We start from the raw sequence: 21977 nt of genomic DNA, 5'->3' as shown, positions 1-21977 counted from the left end.
TCACTTCTGTTAACTTAGCCCTAAATCACTGCAGCCTGTTCTGGTTCCTTGTGCTGCAACCAAAAAGGACATTCTAGGATCCCTGCAGAGTCTCAGAAACCTGCTGTTAATAAATAAATGACCGTGACAATACTAAAAAAAAAGAAGTCCATGCTTGTCTGAGTTAAGTCTAAGGAGGACTGCTTGATCCCCCTACCACACACACACTAGCTTAGCAAAAGCCAGGCATTGGTGCTAGTGCAAGGCTGCCAAATTTTTGTTCCATAGAATCGAAGTTCATAATTAGATGATTTAACTGAAGCCTGTAATTCCACTGCTTACAAAAGAATTCAGTTAGTAGCTCTGGGTGGTATTTGTGGAATTCTCCTTAAGCATTTTTTTCCATAGCCCAAGGGAATTTAAGTGCTTTCTTTAAGGGAAAAAAAGTGAACTGTATACAACGAATGCAGGTGGGCTGCTACTATGTTTTACAACTGAGGCCCCACAGCTAACAAAAATTAGGGTGAGTTTCAAGAGGGCATGGCTTATAGGCAGCATCTGAGGAAACATCAGAGACGGCAAACCAGACGAGGGGGAAAAATGACAACAGTTGTCCTTAAACATCTCTTTATTAGAAGCCTAGACCTCCTGCTGTCTGTCCAACAAGGCATTCTGGACCATAAACAGCTACAGTTTCCCTGTCTCCCACCTTCCTGGAGTGCATTTAAAAAAAAAATTGTCGCCTTGCTCTTTTTATTTTAAAGAGATATGTAGCTTCGGCACAGAAGCTGCGAACATCTGACGTATGTCCGTCTAACCCTGAGATAACAAGAGACAAGACTAGGCTGGGAGTGGGTGAAACCCCAGCCCCCCAAACAGGAAAGCAGAAAACACGCTTCACACCCCAATGTGGGAGGCCTAAATCAGTCCTTAACCCTTCGCTCTTCACTTAAGGCCGCCAAACCAACTGCCTTCTCCATTTGCAAAAGACAACCTGTGGCAAACGAAGACCCGGATTTCATATTTCCTCAAGCAACAACACATCTTTAACTCTTCACCCTGTTTTAAAAGAACTGTTCCTGCCAAGACCCAGTAAAAATGTGGGTTGTTTTTTTTTTTTTAATCCCCTCATAGCAACTGTTGCCTGCAGCAATGTCAAGTTTCCCCCCACCACAGATTAGCCATTTGATACAAAGATAAGAGCCAACACTGCATGACAAAGTTGCATCTATTTTTCCTCTGCTGCTTGCTCAAAAGGTAACAAAAAATGAAAAGTAGCCTTAAGCAAGGGGGAGTTTGAAAACAAATGGAGAGAGACTGTTTTGACACATTTCCCTTTGGCCATTTTTCTGTCACCTGGCAATTCCTGAGTAGTTTTTCACTCCTTTGGAACTCCTGTACAGGTAATTTTTTCCTCTGCAACTGCCTCAAGATTGTACTCGCCCAACAGCAGGGAAAAGATAAACGCCTAGCTATTTATCATGTCTCGTTTGACCCGGAATCAGACCAAAATCCCGTTTTGATTTTGCCCTACTACGTGAAAACTAGATAACCTGAATTTCCAAAACAGGTTTTAACTATGTTCATACATGCTCTGTTTTCTCAGCCGCTTTATACAGGATGGATTAAGATTCAGATTAAGGTGGTAGCTGCATAGAAAATATAGAATCCCAGTTGGATGGGGGGAGAACTTCCATCTTCTTGTGATCTGTTAAAATAGACGTTAAATTAAATGTTAAAATATTTCATCTTTATTTACAATGGCCCCCGAGTACGGGCTGGGATGCTGATGCTCATGGCCACGGTTTAGGTGCCTGCCTTTGGCGCTGAATAAAAGACTCGAAGGACGAAGAGCCCGCAGTTTAAAAAAAAAAAAAAAGCTCCAACCCACGTTCAGTTGAGGAATTGTGTATGTTAAGGGTCAGATTGCCCTGCAACTCACTGAGAGCCTAGTTTTTGAAGACCATTACGGCAACTGAAGAGAAACAAGTGTGATTTATATCGCTCCAGAGGAGTAGCCGTGTTGTAAGACGAGTGAGGAATCGATTGGTATTCTAGCCTATGCTTCTGCAGACAAGAGCTAGAAGAAAGAAGTGCCACTGGAATTTTATTTCCTGCCAGCTTTTATTTGCACTGAGCGCGATCCCCTAAGCTGTGGGGCAGCAGCGGACCTCCCCAATAGCGAATTTAAGGAGAAGGCTTGGTTTGTCATTCCCTACCCAGCAGTCAGGAGTGGTGGAAGGAAAAGGCGCTTATGGCAACAGGACTGGCTAGAAAGCCTACTTGGCATTCTCTCCCGTGACTAGGTTCTTAAAAACACCCTCCTGGAAATCTAGTTGCTGGTCAGGGCCCTGAACATCTTGGCTCTTTCACCGTTGGGATTCACGACCAAAACTAGTGGTGCCACTCAGGCTGGAGCAAGCGGACTTCCGCTGTGTTCTTCCAACACGGATTCATCGGATTGATCGAGAGGTCCAAATGAAGGAAGAACGCTAGGTGGTCTCGTGGTTCATAAAGACCAGTAAGAATAGAGGAGAGGGGGGCAGCGGTAGTAGCTTGTGGGCTCCCTCACAGGGTTGCCGTCACTGCGATGGCGGTGACAGAGGCTGCCACTTGGAAGTGGAGCACAGAATGCTCTTCAAACATGCTAAACTAAGCTCCGGAAAGGACCAGCTGCAATAGATGGGGAAGGAGGAAAAAGCATTAAAAGGATCAACCCGAGAACAGATACATTCAAGGCTGACCCACTTCTCCCCACCGGGAAGGGAGAAGAAAGCCGGGGCATGCTGCAAAGGAAGCCACAGTCCCCGGTTTGGTGAAAACAGCCAGAAATGGAAGCTTTGGAGGGAGGGGGGGAGGGTCACTGCCCCCTGAACTTCCACCCCATTCCTTTTTCAAGGCCCCTAAATTGTCCCCTCTGGATGGGGGGGAAAGCTGGTTCAGTGCTTCAAGTCATTTCAGAACAAAAAAATGCACAGAGCACCCTCCCCACGTGCTGGTTAGCAGCATTCCAGCCATATTTTTCCCTTTATACCCCCCCCACAACCACCACCAAAGACAAATCTTCCACACTATTCAGCACAACCAACCTTGATGCCCAGTTGTCTAACCAGCCCTTTTAAAAAAATAAGAAAAGTATTGCATGGTGTCTGAAAGATACCTGGATAAAAAGTCTATTAAATAACTGTCTCTATAAAGCAGAGAAGCTGTACCCCGAAAATAAGCATCTTCTACTAACCCCCTCTTCTTTCAAGTGCACACCTCATCCCCAGAACAGGTGGAGAGAAAGAGATGCCCAACGAGAATTCTTCCTAAACCACCACCACAGCCAATGTAACTATGGCAATGGGGAAAGGCGTACAGCCAACACATGTTGACATAAGAGGTTTGAGTTCACGGAGAACCTTTGTGCCAATGATTTCCTCCAGCTCCTGAAACTGTACGTCAGCCTTCAGAGAACCTTTGTCCACTTTCCCCATCCCCCCCCCCTTTGGTGGTAGTTTGGAAGAACAGCTGAACTTCTTAAGTCATTCTAGAAGCACCTCAGCCAATGGAAATCCATTGTTGTATAACTGAAAGGATCCAAATCCTACAGGTGTTGATCCACGAGTATTCAATCAGTGGAAAACTACAGCCCCCCAAGAACAAAACCCAAATTGGTTCTATCCAGAAGACATAGGCGTGTCCTTCCATGTCCATCAGCCCTTGTAGAAGACTCTGAATAATGAATTTACGGCCCAGACCCCAGAGCCCTCCCGCTTCTCAATCGGTGGGATTCTTCTGTGGAAAGGAGCGGCCACGAGTGGTCAATCTGTTGGGCAGGCATAGTTGGCAATCCACTGTAGGTCGGCCACTACACCCCAGTGGAGATAGAGGATGCTGACCACCACCAGCACGTGCATAATCTGATGGCTGTTGAACCAGTAGTCAAAGCGGCCCGGCTTCCAGCGCTCGGGCACGCGTGAGATGTTGATGACCCCCCCGAGAAGGGCTAAGCCATCCATGATGAGGTACGAACGCAGAGAGGAAGGGTGGCCGGTGCCCAGTCCCACCCAACGTAGGTAGAAGAAGAAAAAGCGGAAGAGGGCCTGCCAGGCGAAGGACTGCAAGCGGCGCACGCTCGAGCGGGCAGTCACTGCGCAAAAGATGGCGTAGGTGGAAAGGGCTGTGTAGGCCGACAGTGCAAAAGCACGGGGAAACGGGTTGCAGGCCAGCGTGCAGTAGATGATGGGCAGAGCACCTGCAGGAGAGAGCGAGAGAAGGGGGTTAGCACAACTCATATTGGTTTGTTTTGGCAGTAACCTAAACATCCTTACCTGCTCTTGGCAGAGCCTCAAAGCTAAGCAGGGTCAGCCATGGTCAGTGCTTGGATGGGAGGCCACCAAGAAAGGCTTGGACTGCTGTGCAGAAGAAGCCAATAGCAACCTAATCTCTGCTTATCTTGCCTCAAAACCCCCATGGTCTCTCCGAGGCAGTCATGAGCTGATGCGTACGCTTCTCCTTTTGTCCTTTAGCATCAATAAGGAAGTTGCAGTTGGTTTCTCAAGCCTACCCAGAGTCACTTAATCTGCCTTTTCTCCCTCTTTATTAATTTTTAGACCGCCCCTTTCTGCAGATAGCTTTGGGACAGCTTCACAATGTATTAAAATGCTGGTTGAAATACAATAAAACAATAAAAATAAACGTCCCATAGTGCTCTAAGAAGCCCATGGAATTTCATTTACTTGTTCTGGCTTCGACCAAAGTCCTGGTGGAAGAGTGCTGTTTACTTAAGGACCGTCAGGGCCCTGGGCTCTGCTGGCAACTGATTATGTTATTTAATTTAGATTATATACCGTCCTCCCATATTACCAGACTTATGCCAAGGCCAACTGCACTTCTTTTGGGCCACAAACCACCAACATGTTAGTATTAGAGGTTCATAGTGTTCTTCTGGAAGCCTACCAGGAAAGGCAATCCCTCAGACATGTAGAGGATTTTGCGTTCTGGCATGCTTTGGTGAGCACCGAAGCCTGAGGTGGCCTCACGCTTTGGTGCTCACCGAAGCACGCCGGAGCATGCAACCCTAGGACCACATAAAAACTTGAAGGTTAGAATCAAAACCTACAGCTTCCCCCCAAGATTTATGAAGATGCAACTCTGCCTTACTTCAAGCCAAGCCACTGGTCTGCCCAGCTCAGTAGCATTGTTTGCTCCGGCAGGCGACTGCTCTTCGGCCTCTTGCAATCCCAGGGATCTTTAACTGGATTGATCCTGGGCTGGCTCCGGCCAGCTTTTCGATTTAATCTCACCCAATCACTTGCCTCATTACAATCCCTGTCACACAGTGATGTTATATGTGCAGAACCCAGGATCCACTGTACAGGCTTTTTGAGTGACCAAAGGAGATCTGTCCTCTTTTTTCCCCATCAGAGAAACCGATTAAATACAACCCTCTGCTTGCAAAGTACTCTATGGAAAAAGAAGAGCTGTTTCTTTATACTCCGCTGCACTTTTCGCTACCTGAAAGAATCCCAAAGTGACTTAAAAGCATCTTGCCCTTCCGGTCCCAACACATGCCCTGTGAGGAAGGTGGGGCTGAGAGCTCAAAGAGAACTGCCCTGCAAGAACAGCTCTGAGAGAACTGTAGCTAGCCTAAAGTCACCCAGCTTGCTGCATGTGGAGGAGTGGGAAATCGAACCTGGTTCTCCAGATTACATTCTATTGCTCTTAAATGCTACACCACACTGACTCCGTACTTAACCGAGCCTCCCTGCTTCCCATAGCTAAAACTTTGATCCTTTAATGTACATATCAGATTTAGTTCTGCTCCACCCATTCCCACCCCCTCCTTTTTCAGAGACCCAGCTTCCCCCATTCCTACCCCATCCAACAGCAAGCACCGCCCCATCCCGAGCAACCGGCCCCACAGGCTTCACTCACCCAAGGTGTTGACCATGCAAACCCCACACATGTCAAGGGTGAGCAGGGTGTGGTAAACGGCCGGGCCTCCTTCGTGGTTCATGAAGAGGTGATAGAGCACACTGCCCAGCTGTGGAAAGATGCACGCCAGGTAGTGTGCAATTCCGAGCCATGCGACCGAGATTCGGGCCCATGGAATGGTCAAGGGCATCAGGAAGAGAAAGCCCAGCAGAGGGATACCTGAAAGACAGGGGAAGGGAGAGGAGAGAGTTAAGCTACCCCAGGATTCTGTCTCTAACCAGGGACAACAGCAGAACCTGCCTTGCAACGCATGCCTACATAAATGGAGCTATGCAAGGGTTATCCTCTGCATCTTTCCTCCAGTTTTAGGTCCCCAAGCCGTGATCTGTGTTCCTCCTCTCACTCCTATATTAGTTCTTGGAGGGGTTAGAGGGGGTTCTCCACTACGGTTTTTATTGTTGGAGCCTGATCTGTGTATTGTTATGTCCGGTATGGTTTTTGATGGACGAATCTGTAATCCGCCACAAGTCAGACATGAGAGTGATGGGCAATAAGTTCAATAATAATCATAATCATCCTTAACACTATTTCACTCCCTTATATATTTGGGAAACAGCCTTGTGGGAGGAGACTGTCCGGGGCCCTGTCCATCCAGGTCCACCCTGATTGGTCCTCCCCCTCCAGCTCCCGCCCTCCCTTCTTGCCTGCTAGAAGCCTTGTGGCTGCGGCCTCCATTGTCGCCCATGAGGAGAGAGGCAACGACAGGGCTTTGTGGCCCACAGGTACGTTCCTGCTGGGAGGGTGCCGGGTGGAGGAGTTTGCAACCTCCCTGCAGGCCACAAAGTCCTGTTCCTGCCGCCGGGGGGGGGGGGCTTTCCACTCCCTTTAGCCCACTTTCTGGGCCAAAGGGAGCCACAGCCACCCTCTCACGCCCTCCTGCCTGCTGCCCCTTTCAAAGCCCATTTTTAAGGTTGCCATTTGCCTTAAGCAGTCAGATGCAGGCTGAAGTCCAGAACCTGTCCCAACGCTCTTAGCAACCTTTCTAATAATGCAACAGCCAAAGGGGACATGTTCACACACTTCCCTCCTTCTCCCAACTCCTGCTTGCATTGGAGGAGGCCTCCACAGGAGCCTAAATGTTAGCTGGGGGGGGGAGGGGGAAGCAGCGTGCAGAGCCCTGTACAGTCTCCCAGGGGCCTCGTCTGTTTTCCCAGGGAAATTCCTAAAAGGTGTTAATTGGGAAACGTTTAGCAAACCAAAACATATTATTCCTCATGAAACCCAGCATGCTTCTTTGGGAAACTTAAGAGGACTGCGGGCTGGACGGCTTCCATCCTCTCAACGCCACAACCTAGCCCATCGCTCTCCACCCCGGTCCGGTCCTCACCGGCTCTACGTTTCTCTCCCCTTCGGCTTCCTCCATTTCCCCCGAGGTTGGAGCTTTACACAGATTAGGTCTCCCCGAGCCCAATTACGGCGCTAATTTACGGAGCCAGATCTCAATTAAGGACACGATAAACACCCCGCTGGAGTTCATTAAGAGGACAGACAGCCTCCTTCGGGGGCACAGCGGCCAAAAACAGAAAGCGGCCTGAGTCGGCAGCAGACCCAAAGGTAGCAACGGGACTCTGCAGTCCTGCAGCCCAGAAAAGTTGCCAGCATTTCTTCTTTCCTGGCAGGATCCCTTAGCAACGGCAACAAACAAATCCAGAAAGCATAAGTCGTGCTTTCTCACCGCTGCATCTCCTCACCAGGGAAAGGAGCTCCATTCTTGGATCGTGCAGGGGTAGTCAAACTGCGGCCCTCCAGATGTCTATGGACTACAATTCCCAGGAGCCCCTGCCAGCATTTGGAGGGCCGCAGTTTGACTACCCCTGTCTTAAAGGGTGCAAGGGGAGGAGGGGTGGAGCTACCCCCTTATTCAGGAAGCATGACACACACAAGGAGGTATGCCAGCGTGGAGGTACAGCTCTTCTCTCTGACCGGGATAGCCCAGGCTAGCCCAGCCTGGTCGGATCCTGGAAAAGCTAAGCAGGGTCGCCCAAGTGTGGTCCTTGCATGGGGGAACAGCAAGGAAGTCCAGAGTCGCTACGCAGAAGCCAAACCACCTCTGAACGCCTCTCGCCTCAAAACCCCCATGGGGTCCCCGCCAAGTTGGCTGCGCCTCGACACCAAATACAAAAGGAAAAAGCAGCCCCCATTGAGAAAAAGGTGAAGCCAACGGGCATAACCTTGCAGCTGCCAGCTCCCCGGTAAAGAGAGATGCTGTACACACACACACACACTCTCTGGTCCCTGCTGGCTCCCAGCATCTCCACCTGGAGGGATGACAGTCCCAAGGACAACAGGGAAGTCGTGTCAGCAGATATCCTGCAACTGCGCGTTCTGCTGACAGCAGTGCCACAACTGCAGAGGCCTCCCAAAGACGCCCAAAACACTCCTGGCTGAGGAAGCTCACCCTCCGAAGAAGGTACCGGAGAACATCTAGCTGCTGCTGCACACACACACACACACACACACACACACACACACACACACACACACACCGCCTGTCCAATGAAAAGCAGGCAAAAACCAGAGAAGGGATGCTGGCCAAAGACCTTCCTGGAGTCCCGTTTTCAGGACTGGGGACCCCCAAGTGAAGCAGGACCCTCAAAACCAGTGTCAGCCACAGGGGAGTGTCGGCAGAGGCCTAGGGTACGGGAGCTGACAGCTAGGCTTCCGTGGTAGGATAGCGTCCCACACAAGCCTCTTGAAAATGGCCCAGAATCCTTTGCACAGTGCAGGGGCTCTATGGGAAACAGCTACGGAGAGGAGTCAGCCACACAGCAAAGAGGGCAATTCAAAACCTCTCTCTGATCACAGCCCCATAGAATCGGGTTTGGGGAGCAGAGCTCAGGGGCCTAAACAGCGCAGGTTTTAATTAGCAAGTTCCCAGTCCTTAGGGCTGCGAAGGGGTAATGCAGCAAACGCAACCTCTTCTTTCGGTTGCAGAGCCTGCAATGCAAATCCTAATCAGCCATGAAGCCTGGGGCAAAAGTCAAGGTGACTCCCGAGTTTACAAAATAGGGCTTGCCTAATGCAGCTTCCTTCCTCACAGAGCAGTTGACGATGCCGTTCCCCCTTCTGCCTTTTCCCTGACCACAAAGTTTGAGAGGGGGTGACTGGGGCAAGGTGACTGGGCATGCTTCCTTGGCGGACTGGGTGGGGCTTCACACTCAGCTCTCCTAAATCCCAGCCCAGCACTCTGAGGATTTGAACCCGGGTCCACCAGACATCATCCGCTACACCATGCTGGTTCTGCACACAGTTTTAAGAGCCGAAAGACCGCCCTCAGGTTACTGCAGATGTAGTGAAGAAGAACTGTGTTTTTGGACCCCTCAAAGCGGCTTGCAATCACTTACCCTTCCTCTCCCTACAACAGACACCCTGTGAGGGAGGTGAGGCTGAGAGAGCTCTGAGAGAACTGGGACTGGCCCATTGTTGCCCAGTTGGAGGAGTGGGGAATCAAACCCTGTTCTCCAGATTAGAGGCGGCTGCTCTTAACCACTGCACCAAGATGGATCTCAATGCTTACCGAGTCATAGAATCACAGAGTTGGAAGGGACCATAGAAGCCATCTAGTCCAGCCCCCTGCTCAGTGTAGGATCAGCCTAAAGCATCCAGGATAAGTAGCCATCCAGCTGCTGCTTGGAGACTGCCAGTGAGGAGGAACGCCTCATCTCAACCTTTTAAGACGGGAATCCTGTCCCCTCTCAACCTCCTCTTCTTCAGGCTGAACATGTCCAAGTCCTTCACCCTTACGTCAGAGGGATTGGCCCCCAAGAAGCCCATCCTGGAATCTAGCAGGCTATCTGGAAGCACCTTGATTCAGGGCAGACGCTTTGACCCCAAAAATGCTTTGACCCTTCTGGAAGTGAGGAACCTACAAACCAGCTCTGTATCGATTGACCCATCCTGATCGGTATTTTCATTTCTGTTGCTGCCCCTCGGAGTAAGGTCTATCAAAAGATTACTGCTCTGGAAATGCAGAGGACTGATCCTGGGGCTTTCTGCACACAAAGCTGCTAAGAAGGTCTAGCACAGGGGTAGTCAAAACTGCGGCCCTCCAGATGTCCATGGACTACCATTCCCATGAGCCCCTGCCAGTGAACGCTGGCAGGGGCTCATGAGAATGGTAGTCCATGGACATCTGGAGGGCCGCAGTTCTAGCACCTCCCTAGCTGATAATCTCCAGGGGATGGCAGCAATGCTTGAAGGAATCTGTTCTTTGCTAAAGCTCCCAGGAGCCAATGCCGATATGGGGGGGGGGGATTTGATAGCTCCCCCCCACCACACACACACACACACACACACACACACACACACAGACTCCAAATTCTCCTCTCCCAGCTCTGTTTCTTCCTTGCTACAGATCTGCCATGGAAGCGCAATCCCAGCCACGCTCTCCTCCCTGGGGACGTGTCGCGGGTCGGATAACTCACCCGGAAGCATCAAGCCCGTGTAACATTAAACAGTCATGATTTCATGCTCTGGGCCAGAGAGTCTCGGGCAGAGAAAAGACGGTGCGGGTGCCAGCTGGCGTTCAGGGGGAATCCAGACGCCCCCCCCTCGCCGGCGCTCACCCCCCCCCCCCCGCCTGCTGAGTTTCCCAGAGGAGCCGGAAATCCTGGCTCTCACCCACCCACCCCCTCCCCAACACACCCCTAATTTTCTTTCCAGGGCTGAAACATGAGCAGCCTTCACTCCTGAGCCAAGTGGGCCATTCCGTTCTTGTATTGCCGAACCTGGGCGTCCCGTCACGGCCCTTCTCCCTCATGCAGTTGCCAACCTCCAGGTGGGAGCTGGAGGTCTCCTGGAGCTACAACTGATCTTCAGCATACAGAGTTGCTCAGGAGGAAATGTCCCTTTTGGAAGAGACACTCTAGTCTATGGGATTAGGTCCCTGCCCTCCGCAACCCCACCTTCCACCGGCTCCACTCCCCAAACCTCCTGGAATTTCCCAGCCAGTTGTTGTCAGATCGGTCCTCTTACATTCTCTAAACCAGGGGTGGCTCTCCAGATGCCCATGGACTACAATTCCCATGAGCCTCTGCCAGCACTTTTAGCCCCCCCCCCGTTCTAAACATCCAAGGGTTAATCAGGTCAATTGCTTCCCCTGCACTCCCCATTCCCTCCCCCCCATTTCGGGGCAGGTAACAACAGAAAAACAACACAAGAACACATGGATCCTTTGGGAGCCAGCTCTTCTCCTGAGAGGCAAACGCATCTCGTGCCAAGGGAACTGACAGCGTCCCTCAGCGGAATTACATCCTTCACCGAAGCCGCTGCCTTGAAGAAACGCCAACCCAGGCTATGGCAATGGCAGAGCTAGAGTACTGCAACACACTGCAAACAGGGCCGCCCCTGAAGACTGTGCAGGTGCGATGAGCAGTTCAAAACGTAGCAGTGGAATCGCTTACCAGGGGAGGGGGAGCCATTAAAGCAGACTTTCTCAACATTTTACTATTCAGAACATTCTTCGGGTTTCAGCAAACCTCAGAAGGGGTGTGATTGTGCAGAATATGGTTGGGAAGCCCAGCTGTGGTCACGCCCACCCAGGGCACCTCCCCTTCCCACCCCCTCCAGGACCAACACACACACACACACACACACACACACACACACACACAAATTAACTCCCAACAAGAAACCCCTGGGTTTCACGAAACCTTGGTTGGGAAAGCCTGCATTAGAATTATGCAGCCCCAGTAACCTGATTTGCACAGTGGCTGTTTTTTCCCTTTAAAAATTATCCTTTGCAACCTTAATTTTCTCCGCATATCAAACAAGTCGGGCCTACTCAGAAGCAGGTCCCACTGTATGCGGTGGGGTTTACTCAAAGGAAAGCATATGAAGCAGAAAGCCCTCGCCTTCTTTGCAAGCCAGCCAACAGGCATTGGGAGGTCAAGCCTGATATCAGAAGCCACTTTAGAAACGTACCCAGCAATTTTACGGAGCAGCGTCCACCAAGGGTGACAAGTCCATGCCCCTAGGTCAGGGGTAGTCAACCTGTGGTCCTCCAGATGTCCATGGACTACAATTCCCATGAGCCCCTGCCAGCATTTGGGGCTCATGGGAATTGTAATCCATGGACATCTGGAGGACCACAGGTTGACTACCCCTGCCCTAGGTGATTACAATATATGTATTTTGGCCGAGGGAGAGGAGAAAAGGCAGAGAGGCTTTCGTTACAGGGCCCGAAGCTGCAGACCAGTGGCTCTTTTAAGATCAATTTTGGAAGAAGCTCGCATGCACACAAAAAGGTAAACCCAGAATCAAATTTCGTTGGTCGTCAAGGTGCCACTGGGCTCAAACATCGTTCTACTGCTTCAGATCAACAGGGCTACTGACCTGAATTGGGCTCTTCAGTAGCCAGACATTAAGAAGGGGGGGAGGGAAGCCCTGGAAATCCAATTACAGCAGAGGCTTAAGGGTTTTACTTTTAAATGCCTACGGCCCATCCAGGGCCAGAGTTCAGTTCAGGTTTTCCTTACCACCCCTTAGGGGTCAGCAGCTCCTAAAGTATAAGCCACTTAAGTGAGAGGGGGGGGGCATTTTGGCATATCTGGGACAAGATATGCCTCCTTCCACAGCACCGTAGGACACTGGACCCCTGGCTGGCAGGAAGGTGGGTGGAGAAGAGGGGTAAGCCCTTAACAGGATCACAGGCGAGCTATCCGGAAGATGCTAAATGCGGTTCTAGGCGAGGCACAGGAAGTGCGAAGGTGCTCCCTGTCAGCAAAGAGGTAATGTTAGGGGGCAGACTGCAGTAAGATTCCTGCAGTGGGGCACTTGCCCCATGACCGTCTACACCAACCCTTCCAAGAGGGCAACACAGACCTTTGGCCTATAGTTCGATACCCTAAAAAAATTGGAAGCCTTTCTTTATGCACAGGGGCTGCAGGTTGCGTTAAGTGACGTTAGCTCAAATGGCTAATTGGGGAAGGACTGGAAAACCCACCCCAAAAATAACCTCCACAAACAGGGGCAGTATACCTTCATTTCCTGGATGCTGGGGCCAAAACTACAGGGAATGTTTTTTTCACACTCCTTAACCGGAAGGATGTTGGACTAGGTGGGCTTGAGTTGGACCCAGCCTGGCAGGATTCCCTCGCAGGGTCACCAAGTCATGACCTCTCCGCATCTCTGAGCCCAGGGAACTGAAGAGGGTTGCCATATCACTACAAGAAGACGAGCTGGCTTTTTGCACCCTGCTTTTTACTACCTGAAGGAGTCTCAGAGGGGCTTGCTACTGCCTTCCCTACCTCTCCCCACAACAGACACCCTGTGAGGTCGGTGGGGCTGAGAGAGCTCTGAGAGAACTGGGACTGGCCCAAAGTCACCCAGCAGGCCTTGCGTGTCTCAAAGCAGCTTACTACTGCCTTCCCTTCCTCTCCTCGCAACAGACCCCCCTGTGAGGTCGGTGGGGCTGAGAGAGCTCAGAGAGAACTGCTCTGCGAGAACAGCGACCGGCCCAAGGTCACCCAGCAGGTACAGGACGCTGGTATTATGTTTCAGGTGCTATTGGAATGGCATCTTCTCAAGCAGGGGACAAGAGAGCCCAGTCTGACTTTAGACGCATGCAAGGGGACACGGCGGGTGGGAAAATCCATTCCCGTGTCCTCATTCTACCTCTTAGCCCCACAAGGTCATTCACGGGAGGGGGGGGAATCCGGAATGGCTCACGTTACTGCCGCAGCTGCCTCCAGGTCAACCAACGGCCTACGTGAGCCTCAGCGGGCCAAATCCGCTCAACCCTGCAGCGCCTCTCTCCCTGCCGTCTCCACGGCCTCACACACCTATCCGGTGGATTTCTTTTCTCCTGCAATTCCTCCCAAGGAGCGTTCCTTTACTCCCTGCACAGCTCGCCCACAGAGCCCAGCCCTGCCGATCGAAAGCCCTGGCGTCTGCCTCCTGCCCTTCTGACCATAGATCCAGGGCTTGGGTTTCGGTCCAACAGCGAATTCCCTGCCCCAGCAGAACAGCCAGCTTCCGGCGCAGGATTCAGCATTCCAAGTTTCTCAGGTTTCGTCCCCAAAAAAAGACAAAAGAGAGACTGAAACAGAGAGAGAGAGAAAACGGGATTTCTGGGCCTCCTGATTTCAGAGAGGAAGATAGCTGCATGCAGCATCCAGAGCAGGGGTAGTCAAACTGCGGCCCTCCAGATGTCCATGGACTACAATTCCCAGGAGCCCCTGCCAGCATTCGCTGGCAGGGGCTCCTGGGAATTGTAGTCCATGGACATCTGGAGGGCCGCAGTTTGACTACCCCTGATCCAGAGTGAAACCTCAGGAAGATTTTGGGGGAAGGGAGGGGAGTACAAGGGCAGCAGATTTGATGAGCTATGCAACACTCCATTATTCCTTCCTCTGTCTCATTTCTCTTTTCTTTTTAAAGTGTGTGCATGTGAAATAGACAGAGCAGGATTCTGCAAACAGAAACACTCCCTGCCAGCAGGAGACCCCTCTTGTGCTGGGGGCATGGAGTGGAACAAAGTCGGAAGATCTAACCCAGTGGTTCTCAACCTGGGGGTGGTGACCCCTTTGGTGGTCGAACGACCTTTTCACAGGGGTCGCAGCGGGGCAAGCAGCTTGGCCGGGAGGGGGGGGGCCATCCACACAACAGCCTTGCGGGGTAGTTCGAGATAGAGCGTTCGTCTGTCTGGACAAGAGGCAGAACTGAACTGAAAAACCCCAGGAAAAATAAACAATGTATATACAATCATGAACAATGGGTCTTCACAGAACCCTTGCATCCTTTTGCGGTTGGGGGGTCACCACAACATGAGGAACTGTATGAAAGGGTCACTGCATTAGGAAAGTTGAGAACCACTGATCTAACCCCCTTTAGAGATTGCCCACGCGGGTTGTTGCCGCAAGCCCTGTTTTTAGAAGAGGCATTCCCATACAGGGCAGAATGCCTCTTCTAAGGCCGTGCTGACCGACTGTTTTTAGAAGTAAAATTAGAAACATTTTAACACTTTAAAATTTGTGACCTCATTAACGGAGGGGACAGGACGTGTGAAGGAGCGGGCTCGGTTCTACTCAATGTCGCAGCAGATGACAAATGGAGGACAGGTCGTTTCTGGCCAAACCAAAAGGCTACTGTGGGGTTTGAGAAATCTCCATAGACAAAGAGCCACATGGGACGGAGGCCTTAGCCAAGGGGGAGACTGGGCAAAATCTGGTGGGAAAGATGTCCGGATCTAACCCAGAATGCTGGCCTAGATCGGCCGCAGGTTCGATCCAGCAGGGTCTTACAGGTCTCTCTTGAGCAGGGGTAGTCAAACTGCGGCCCTCCAGATGTCCATGGACTACAATTCCCACAAGCCCCTGCCAGCATTCGCTGGCAGGGGCTCCTGGGAATTGTAGTCCATGGACATCTGGAGGGCCGCAGTTTGACTACCCCTGCTCTTGAGGCTTAGATCTCATATTGGTTAGGGCTAAGATAGTTCTGCCGAAGGCTGAGCCATAAATCTAGTGGCTGGGAAATCCAACCACTAGCTGCAGGGAAAGCTTCCACCGCTTTCCACGCTGGGACGGGTTTTCATTAGGGCAGCCACATTGAATCGAATAGAGGAATTGACTGGGGGAGGGGTGGATTATTGATGGTCAAAAAAAAAAAGAAGGCCCCTGATTAAATCAGGCAACAGATATTGTGTTTTTTTCTGAAGAAAGCATTTTAATGCAATGCATTTATAAAATAAAACTGCAGCCCACGAGCCACTCCAAAGGGAAAGAGAAACATTTAAAAGGGGGCAATCGGGCAGATTTATTGCGGCACGCGCTTCCGTGCGGGGCAAAGTCCCCCGTCCTTCCTTGCGGGAAAAGCGTGCCTCGGTTCAGCCCAAGGACATAAATCTGCCGAGGGGAAAGAAAATGGTCAGCAGTGAGGTTAAAAGACAATTGACCTCTATGCATATAATCATTTTGCTCTCTCTCTCTCTTTCTCTGCATCTCCCCCCGCCCTCCAAGACATCACTGCATGAATCCAGGGACATGGACTCTAGCCCACAAGAGCTTCTGCCACAATAAAATCACTGATCAGTCGAATGCCCCAAAAGACTCCATTTTGGTTTCACTGCACAGAGCCACAAGGTGACCAGCATTCCCTCCTGTTTCCCACAGCTGTTCTCGTCCTGAGCAGAATCAAACAGCTGTAATCTTAAAAGGGGGCCGTGGGGAGCGCAAGACCCTTCCTGGCTCCAGATGGCTGCAGAGCGAGGCTTAGAGTTGCCAGCTCTGGGTCGGGAAATACCTGGAGGTTTTGGGGCTGGAGCCGGGAGTAGGCGGGAATTGGGGCCGGAAGGGACCTCAGTGGGATGGAACGCCATGGCGTTGACCCTCCAAAGCACCCTTTTCTCTGGGGGAACAGACCTTCTCCGCCTAGAGATCAGGCCTAATGGCAGGAGAGTCCCCAGGTGCCACCTGGTGATTGGCAACACACTGCACACAAAGTGGAGGAAGAAGGGAACAGCGGTCAAAGTACAGAAACGGCTTCCCCTGACAGTTCAAGGAAGCCAGTTCAAGGATATCCAGAAACAGTACAATTATAGGGCATAGTACAACAGGGAACGGCCCCCACACCTCAGGGCTGGCTGATAAGGCTGGAAGCAGAACACCAAGGGGAGACCGATCTTTAGCTCCAGCCAGCCAGGCGGCAATCTCACCTCCCTAATTTCTTTCTTTTGGGTGCCCAACCCTAGGCACCGATGCTGCCAGGTGAACCCCAGGTGTTGGGCACACGCGGCTCCCTGGGGATCCCCACCCAGCCGACGTGATCAAGCCAGCTGTTTGGCTATCCACGAGGCGATTCTCCTGGGAAGGCCGGCAGTCTGAAGCCTTCTTAACTGCGGAGTTCTAGTTTGCTTGGCGGAGCCCTGTGGCTCTTTCTTCGAGCGTACACCTGTTTCCTGAGCCAAGTCGGCCCAGTTAACGTGTGACCTACAGAGATCTCTCTCGTGCAAACATTTTGTAACCTGTGTTCCTGGGAGCCCTTGAGCAGGCAATGGTGGGCCCTGAACACAGTATCAATTACTACCCATCTCCCCTGAAGACGAGAAGCCATGGGGCAGCACTGGCCCCGATCTACGGTGTGTTCTCGCTTTACAGGGGTGACAGCTAGGCTTGAAAGACGGGTTTTGTCGCCAAGACAGGGCACCTTCTTGAAAATGTCCCAGAATCCTTTGCAATGTGCAGGGATTCCACGGCAGGTTCGCCAAAGTGCCCTCGACAGGTCAAATCAATGAAGAGCAGGTTTCTCCCTGAGCAGAACATTAGAAACCCACGGGTAAAGGACTTTAATTCCTTCTTGTGTGCTTGGGGAAAAGCTGGGGTTTTGGCTCTCTACGGGGATGCTGACCCCTTGAAGGCTCACGAGGACTGTGCCACTATTTCCCCTTACAATCTGACCTCTCTTGACACGGTGGGAGTGCGAGGAGCTGATAGCCCAGGCCGCAACAGATACGAACACGTTAATGACGCCTGATAGTTATCCTCTCTGGACGAAGCAGTTGCGCAGAATGGGGGGTGGGGACGGAGAGGAGCTTATTAGCAGAGAACAACCAAAACTGGATCTTAGCTTGCTTGCTTTCAAATGGAGCAAGTTACTAGTCCTCTTGGTCGCAAAGGTCTATTGGACAGGGTGTGGGTGAACAGAACTTGCCTGCGCACGGTTATATGTGTGAGCACCTGAACAAGGAAATCAGACTCCCACCAAGGGAAAGCCAGTTCTACCTTTACCAAAAGGGTCACAACCCCCACTTCCTGCATAGTGCAGGGGGTTGGACTAGATGACCCATGAGGTCCCTTCCAACTCTATGATTCTATAAGTCCTGGCGCTTGACTTTTTCTCTCGCTCGTGATGGATGCAAAAGGATCCCCTCCCCCCAATACTAATGTCCCTTTCCCCTCAGCTTGTTTCTCGGAAACTAAACTTAGACAGGATATAGAAGCGCTCTCAAAATTATTTTCATAAACGCATGTTTCTTCAGCAAGAAACAAGGGAACCAAACCACATGAGACAGGTGACGTGTTGGGCAGGTCTGGGGGCAAGGCCTGGGCTGTCCGTCTGAAAAAACTGGGTGGTCTTGGGTCAGTCACAGTTCTCTGAGAGCTGTTCTTCCAGAGCAGTTCTCTTAGAGCTCTCTCAGTCCCCACCAACCTCATAGGGCCTGTGTTGCGGAGAAAGGAAAGGAGTTTGCAAGCCACTTTGGGACTTCGCCGGAGTGGTGGTGGTGGTGAAAATGGGGTATAAAAAAACCAAACTTTTCTTCCTCCTTCTCCCCCCTGCTGTTGTTCTGTTTTTAGTGCAAAACAACAGTCTGGGCTGGACTCCACAGCCTGCAGTCTATTTGACCGCCCTGGTCTCCTGCAGGCATGAACCAGAGTAGCTGCTGCATGCTCACCCCTTCAGCCAGAGCAGGTGCCCTGTGTCTCGATCCAGCAAGTGGCAGATCATAAAGGGGGGGGGGGGAGATCTGACCTCACACAGAAAGCCGGCTCATCCGGTGGCTCTTAAGAACTGTCAGCCGAAAGACATCCAGCAATTTGTTCTAGTCCTTAACTCGGCTCCCCGTTTGGTTTTTCCTGACTACCCCGAGAGCAAATATGCGGGTTTCCACTTTTATTTAGTTCTGATATTTATACCTCGCTTTCCTCCCTGGAGATTCAAAATGGCCTGCAGTGCCGGTTTCCCTTTCTCCCTTTTCCTTATCGCAACAAACAACCCTGTGAGATAAATTAGAGAGAGACTCGGAGTCACGCACCCAGTTTCCAGGTCAGATTGGGACACGCCGACTGTCACGATGTTATCCACCCTGGCCTCCGAGAAACGTACTATTTAGGCCCTTAGGAAAGTACTGCCGGGCCTCACACCTTCCTGGGTCCTAAACCTTTCAACTGAGGACCCCTCCTCTCCAATTTGTGATGGAAGAGAGATGCTGTGGTGAGGAAAAGGCACTCAGCACATGCTCAAGGGCTACATCTGCCTCTTCACGGGTATCAGAACAGAGCCCTGACCTTGAAGACTGTCAGCAAGGAACTATTCAAACTTCACAATCAGGCTACATATTTGTTGTGATGTTGTTTACTAGGGGTAGTGGAACTGCGGCCCTCCAGATGTCCATGGACTACAATTCCCATGTGCCCCTGCCAGCCTTCGCTGGCAGGGGCTCATGGGAATTGTAGTCCATGGACATCTGGAGGGCCGCAGTTTCACTACCCCTAATCTACTACTAATTTTACTCTCTCCTTATTTCTGGACTCATGTCGGAGGAAGTACGCATGCTCACACCTTGAACAGAACTTTGTTGGTCTTAAAGGTGCCTTTGGGACTAACATTTTGTTCTTCTACTTCAGACCAACACAGGTACCCACCTGAAACGGTCAGTCTTTAAGGTATCCCAAGACGCCCGTTTGATTTGGGGCGGCTCAAGCCGCCCAGCAGGAACCGTGTATGTCAAAATCACACAGAGAACACACAGAGAAAGCGTTTTCCAAACAACATTGTTGTCAAACAGTTTCCAGAACAGCAATCATCCATGGCTAAACAATGCAACAACTAAAGTTATAGATAATGATGATGACTGAAAAAAAACGCCGGTTAGAGCTTGTTTTTCGGCTAAATGATCATTTGCTGAAACCAAAACAGGTCAGAGCTCACACTGGCTGCAAAGACTCAACGCTGGCTCCCAGATATAACAAGGCAGCCAAATTTAGGCTGCTAACATGACTGCTTTCTTGGACCTTCTGGCCCATATTTTGTAGCACTCGTTCAAATATGAGCTGTAGCACAGGCAGAAGCTAAGAGAACAGGGAAATCTCTGGTTTTAGCTCTACCACTGCTGCATATCATCACCTCAGGCAACCTGCTCTCTGCAGCATGGTGTCCTACCTTGCAAAGCTGTTGTAAGAACGCGAAACTGTGAATGTTCCAGAAATGCCAGCTATTGTTATTAATACTGTGATTATTATAACGCTTTCCCTCTCTCCCCCACTTGTCTTTGTAAACAGAGCCTGCCCATCTCGTAAGCTGCCCAGTGTAACCTGCTAGCTCTGAATCACAACAACAACCCTGCTTTCACAGGGCCAGGCCCACAGCAGAAATCGGGCCACCAAGTTAGGCAGGGCTGGGCAAGCCTTCGAGAGAACACTTCCCTTTCCTGTGTGTCAAAAGGCCTCTCTGCATTCTTTCGCAAGCATCTGACATGCCATCGGGCGTTCTTACAGCCTGTAGGAATGGCAAGGGCTAGAAACATTTGCAGCCTTGTTGCAAGGTTGTGCTCAAAGGAAACAAGCTCCGGACAGGAAGAGCGCCTTGGCAGGTGACAGGCGGGTCCATCCGGCCATTGCTCTCCCACAGTGTTCCCAGAAGGAACTGGAACAGCAGGTGAAAATGCCACCAACTTTCATGGAATTTACTCCAGCATAGTAAGATGTGCATCTTCTGGCAGGCTCTCGCCTAAAGCAGCAGTAAAGGTGAGAGATGAGTTTCGTCATGACTCCCATGAGTGGAGCATGGTAGCTGCGTCCCAGGAGGAGGAGCCCCACTCAAACCTCAAACAAGCCACTTCAGCCTCCCTCTCCCGCTGCAATACGGGCAACAACAATACTGGCCCACCTGACAGGGTTGTTGGAAGGCTATCCACAAGGTGCACTGAACACTTCGAAAGACAAGTGCTAAGCAATTAATCGAGGAGCGATTCCGAAATCCTGCTCTTGTCTATCTCCATCATCACCCAAATTATAGGTCCAAAAGGACCCCGAAAGGAGCAACATCCCATCTGAGATGTGGGTTCTCTTTGCATCCCAAGCCCTTGAGCTCTCAAAGCCCTTCCACGCAAATGCACCGGCCAATTCACAGGTTCCAGAACATGCAGGTCGCGTCTGGGGTCCCCAGCCTGTATCCCGCACAAAGAGTCATACCCAGATCGTAGAGTCTCAACTCCCGAGCGCAGGGTGCTCCATTCGGATCAGGGCCACCGCCCAGGAGCTTCGGTCTACCCCTCTATGCTGCTTGCCTGAGGGCAATACTCCCAGGGGGGTGCTGGATGGGCCATTCAGGAAAGAGGGTGCAGTTGGGGGCTTCCCCTACAGCCCCTCACCACGGTTTCCACTCAGAAAGAGGTGTGTGTGTGTGTGTGTGTGTGTGTAAGACCCTTCTCCACCTGTGTGACCATCGCAGAACCCAAATGTGACCTAGGACAGGGCAGGGGGACCAGATTGCAGCGGTGGGCGCGGAGGAGACCCCGCAACCCAAATGGACAGGGCAGGTGCGGCGACCCCGCAACGTGCAAGCTCTGCGGAGCGGCCGCACGCTCCCAGATGTGGCCGCCAGATGTGGCCCCTCCCGGCCAGAGGTGCCCCTGGACGTCGGCAGCCGGGGCCTTCCCGAAGCCAGCCGCTCGCCTCGCCTCGCCTCGCCGGGCCCCGAAGCGAAAGGGCTCCGCATGCAGCGCGCACCAACTTCGCCGGCCGGCCGGCCTGCGGGATCCTTCTCCCGGGGCTGGGCGAGGACGGAGCTGGGGGGCCTGGCGGCTGCACCGGACGAGCGGGCCAGGCCGGGGGAGACTCGGGGGCACCGGGGCTCCAGGCCCGGGAAGCAAGGCGGGCAGGCAGGCCGGGAGGGAGGGAGACGAAGGCGCTGCCGGCCCGGCGGTGCAATGGCGAGGAGGGCCCTGCAGGCAGGCAGGCAGGGGAGGGCGGGCGGGCGTGGGGCTGCGCTCACCGTGCGTGTAGATGTTGCCCAGCTCGTTGTGCAGGTAGAAGAGGCTGCGCAGGCAGCCGGACCCGGAGCTCACCGGCCGGTAGCCCGTCAGCACGAAGCGGTTGAATTGCAGGTGAGGGGGGGAGCTGGCCCAGTCCAGGAGCCGCGGCCCCCCCAGGAAGGCCATGGCCGGGCTCCCCCCCCGCCGTCAGCTCCTCCTGCCGCCGCCGACGCCGCGAGCCGGACGCTGCATCCCTCGCCCCGCGCGCCGCCCGCCGCCTCTGCCGCTGCCGCTGCTGCTGCTGCAACCCGCCGGCTCCTCCTTCGCC

At 52.2% G+C, this 21977-nt stretch overlaps 1 protein-coding gene across 1 annotated transcript; it reads right to left on the bottom strand.

Annotated features, from left to right (window-relative positions):
• Positions 1-589: 589 nt before the first annotated feature.
• Positions 590-21977, bottom strand: PAQR4 (progestin and adipoQ receptor family member 4). The gene is made up of 3 exons (XM_077313877.1): positions 21670-21977; positions 5902-6120; positions 590-4219 (listed from the first exon to the last, which is right to left on the bottom strand). The coding sequence occupies exons 1-3, from the start codon at positions 21833-21835 to the stop codon at positions 3786-3788; spliced, it is 819 nt and encodes a 272-aa protein (XP_077169992.1). The 5' UTR covers positions 21836-21977; the 3' UTR covers positions 590-3785.

The sequence above is a fragment of the Paroedura picta genome, chromosome 16 (assembly GCF_049243985.1).
Source record: "Paroedura picta isolate Pp20150507F chromosome 16, Ppicta_v3.0, whole genome shotgun sequence".
Classification (NCBI taxonomy): domain Eukaryota; kingdom Metazoa; phylum Chordata; class Lepidosauria; order Squamata; family Gekkonidae; genus Paroedura; species Paroedura picta.
This window is presented reverse-complemented; position numbering and strand designations above follow the sequence as displayed.

Bases quoted from the DNA above. Each gene is read 5' to 3' on its own strand.
- PAQR4 (XM_077313877.1), bottom strand. From the start codon at position 21,835: ATGGCCTTCCTGGGGGGGCCGCGGCTCCTGGACTGGGCCAGCTCCCCC. The intron at 6,121-21,669 runs GTGAGCGCAGCC...CCTGTCTTTCAG, and splicing joins GGGCAACATCTACACGCACG to GTATCCCTCTGCTGGGCTTT. The intron at 4,220-5,901 runs GTGAGTGAAGCC...TCTCTCCTGCAG, and splicing joins TTGCATGGTCAACACCTTGG to GTGCTCTGCCCATCATCTAC.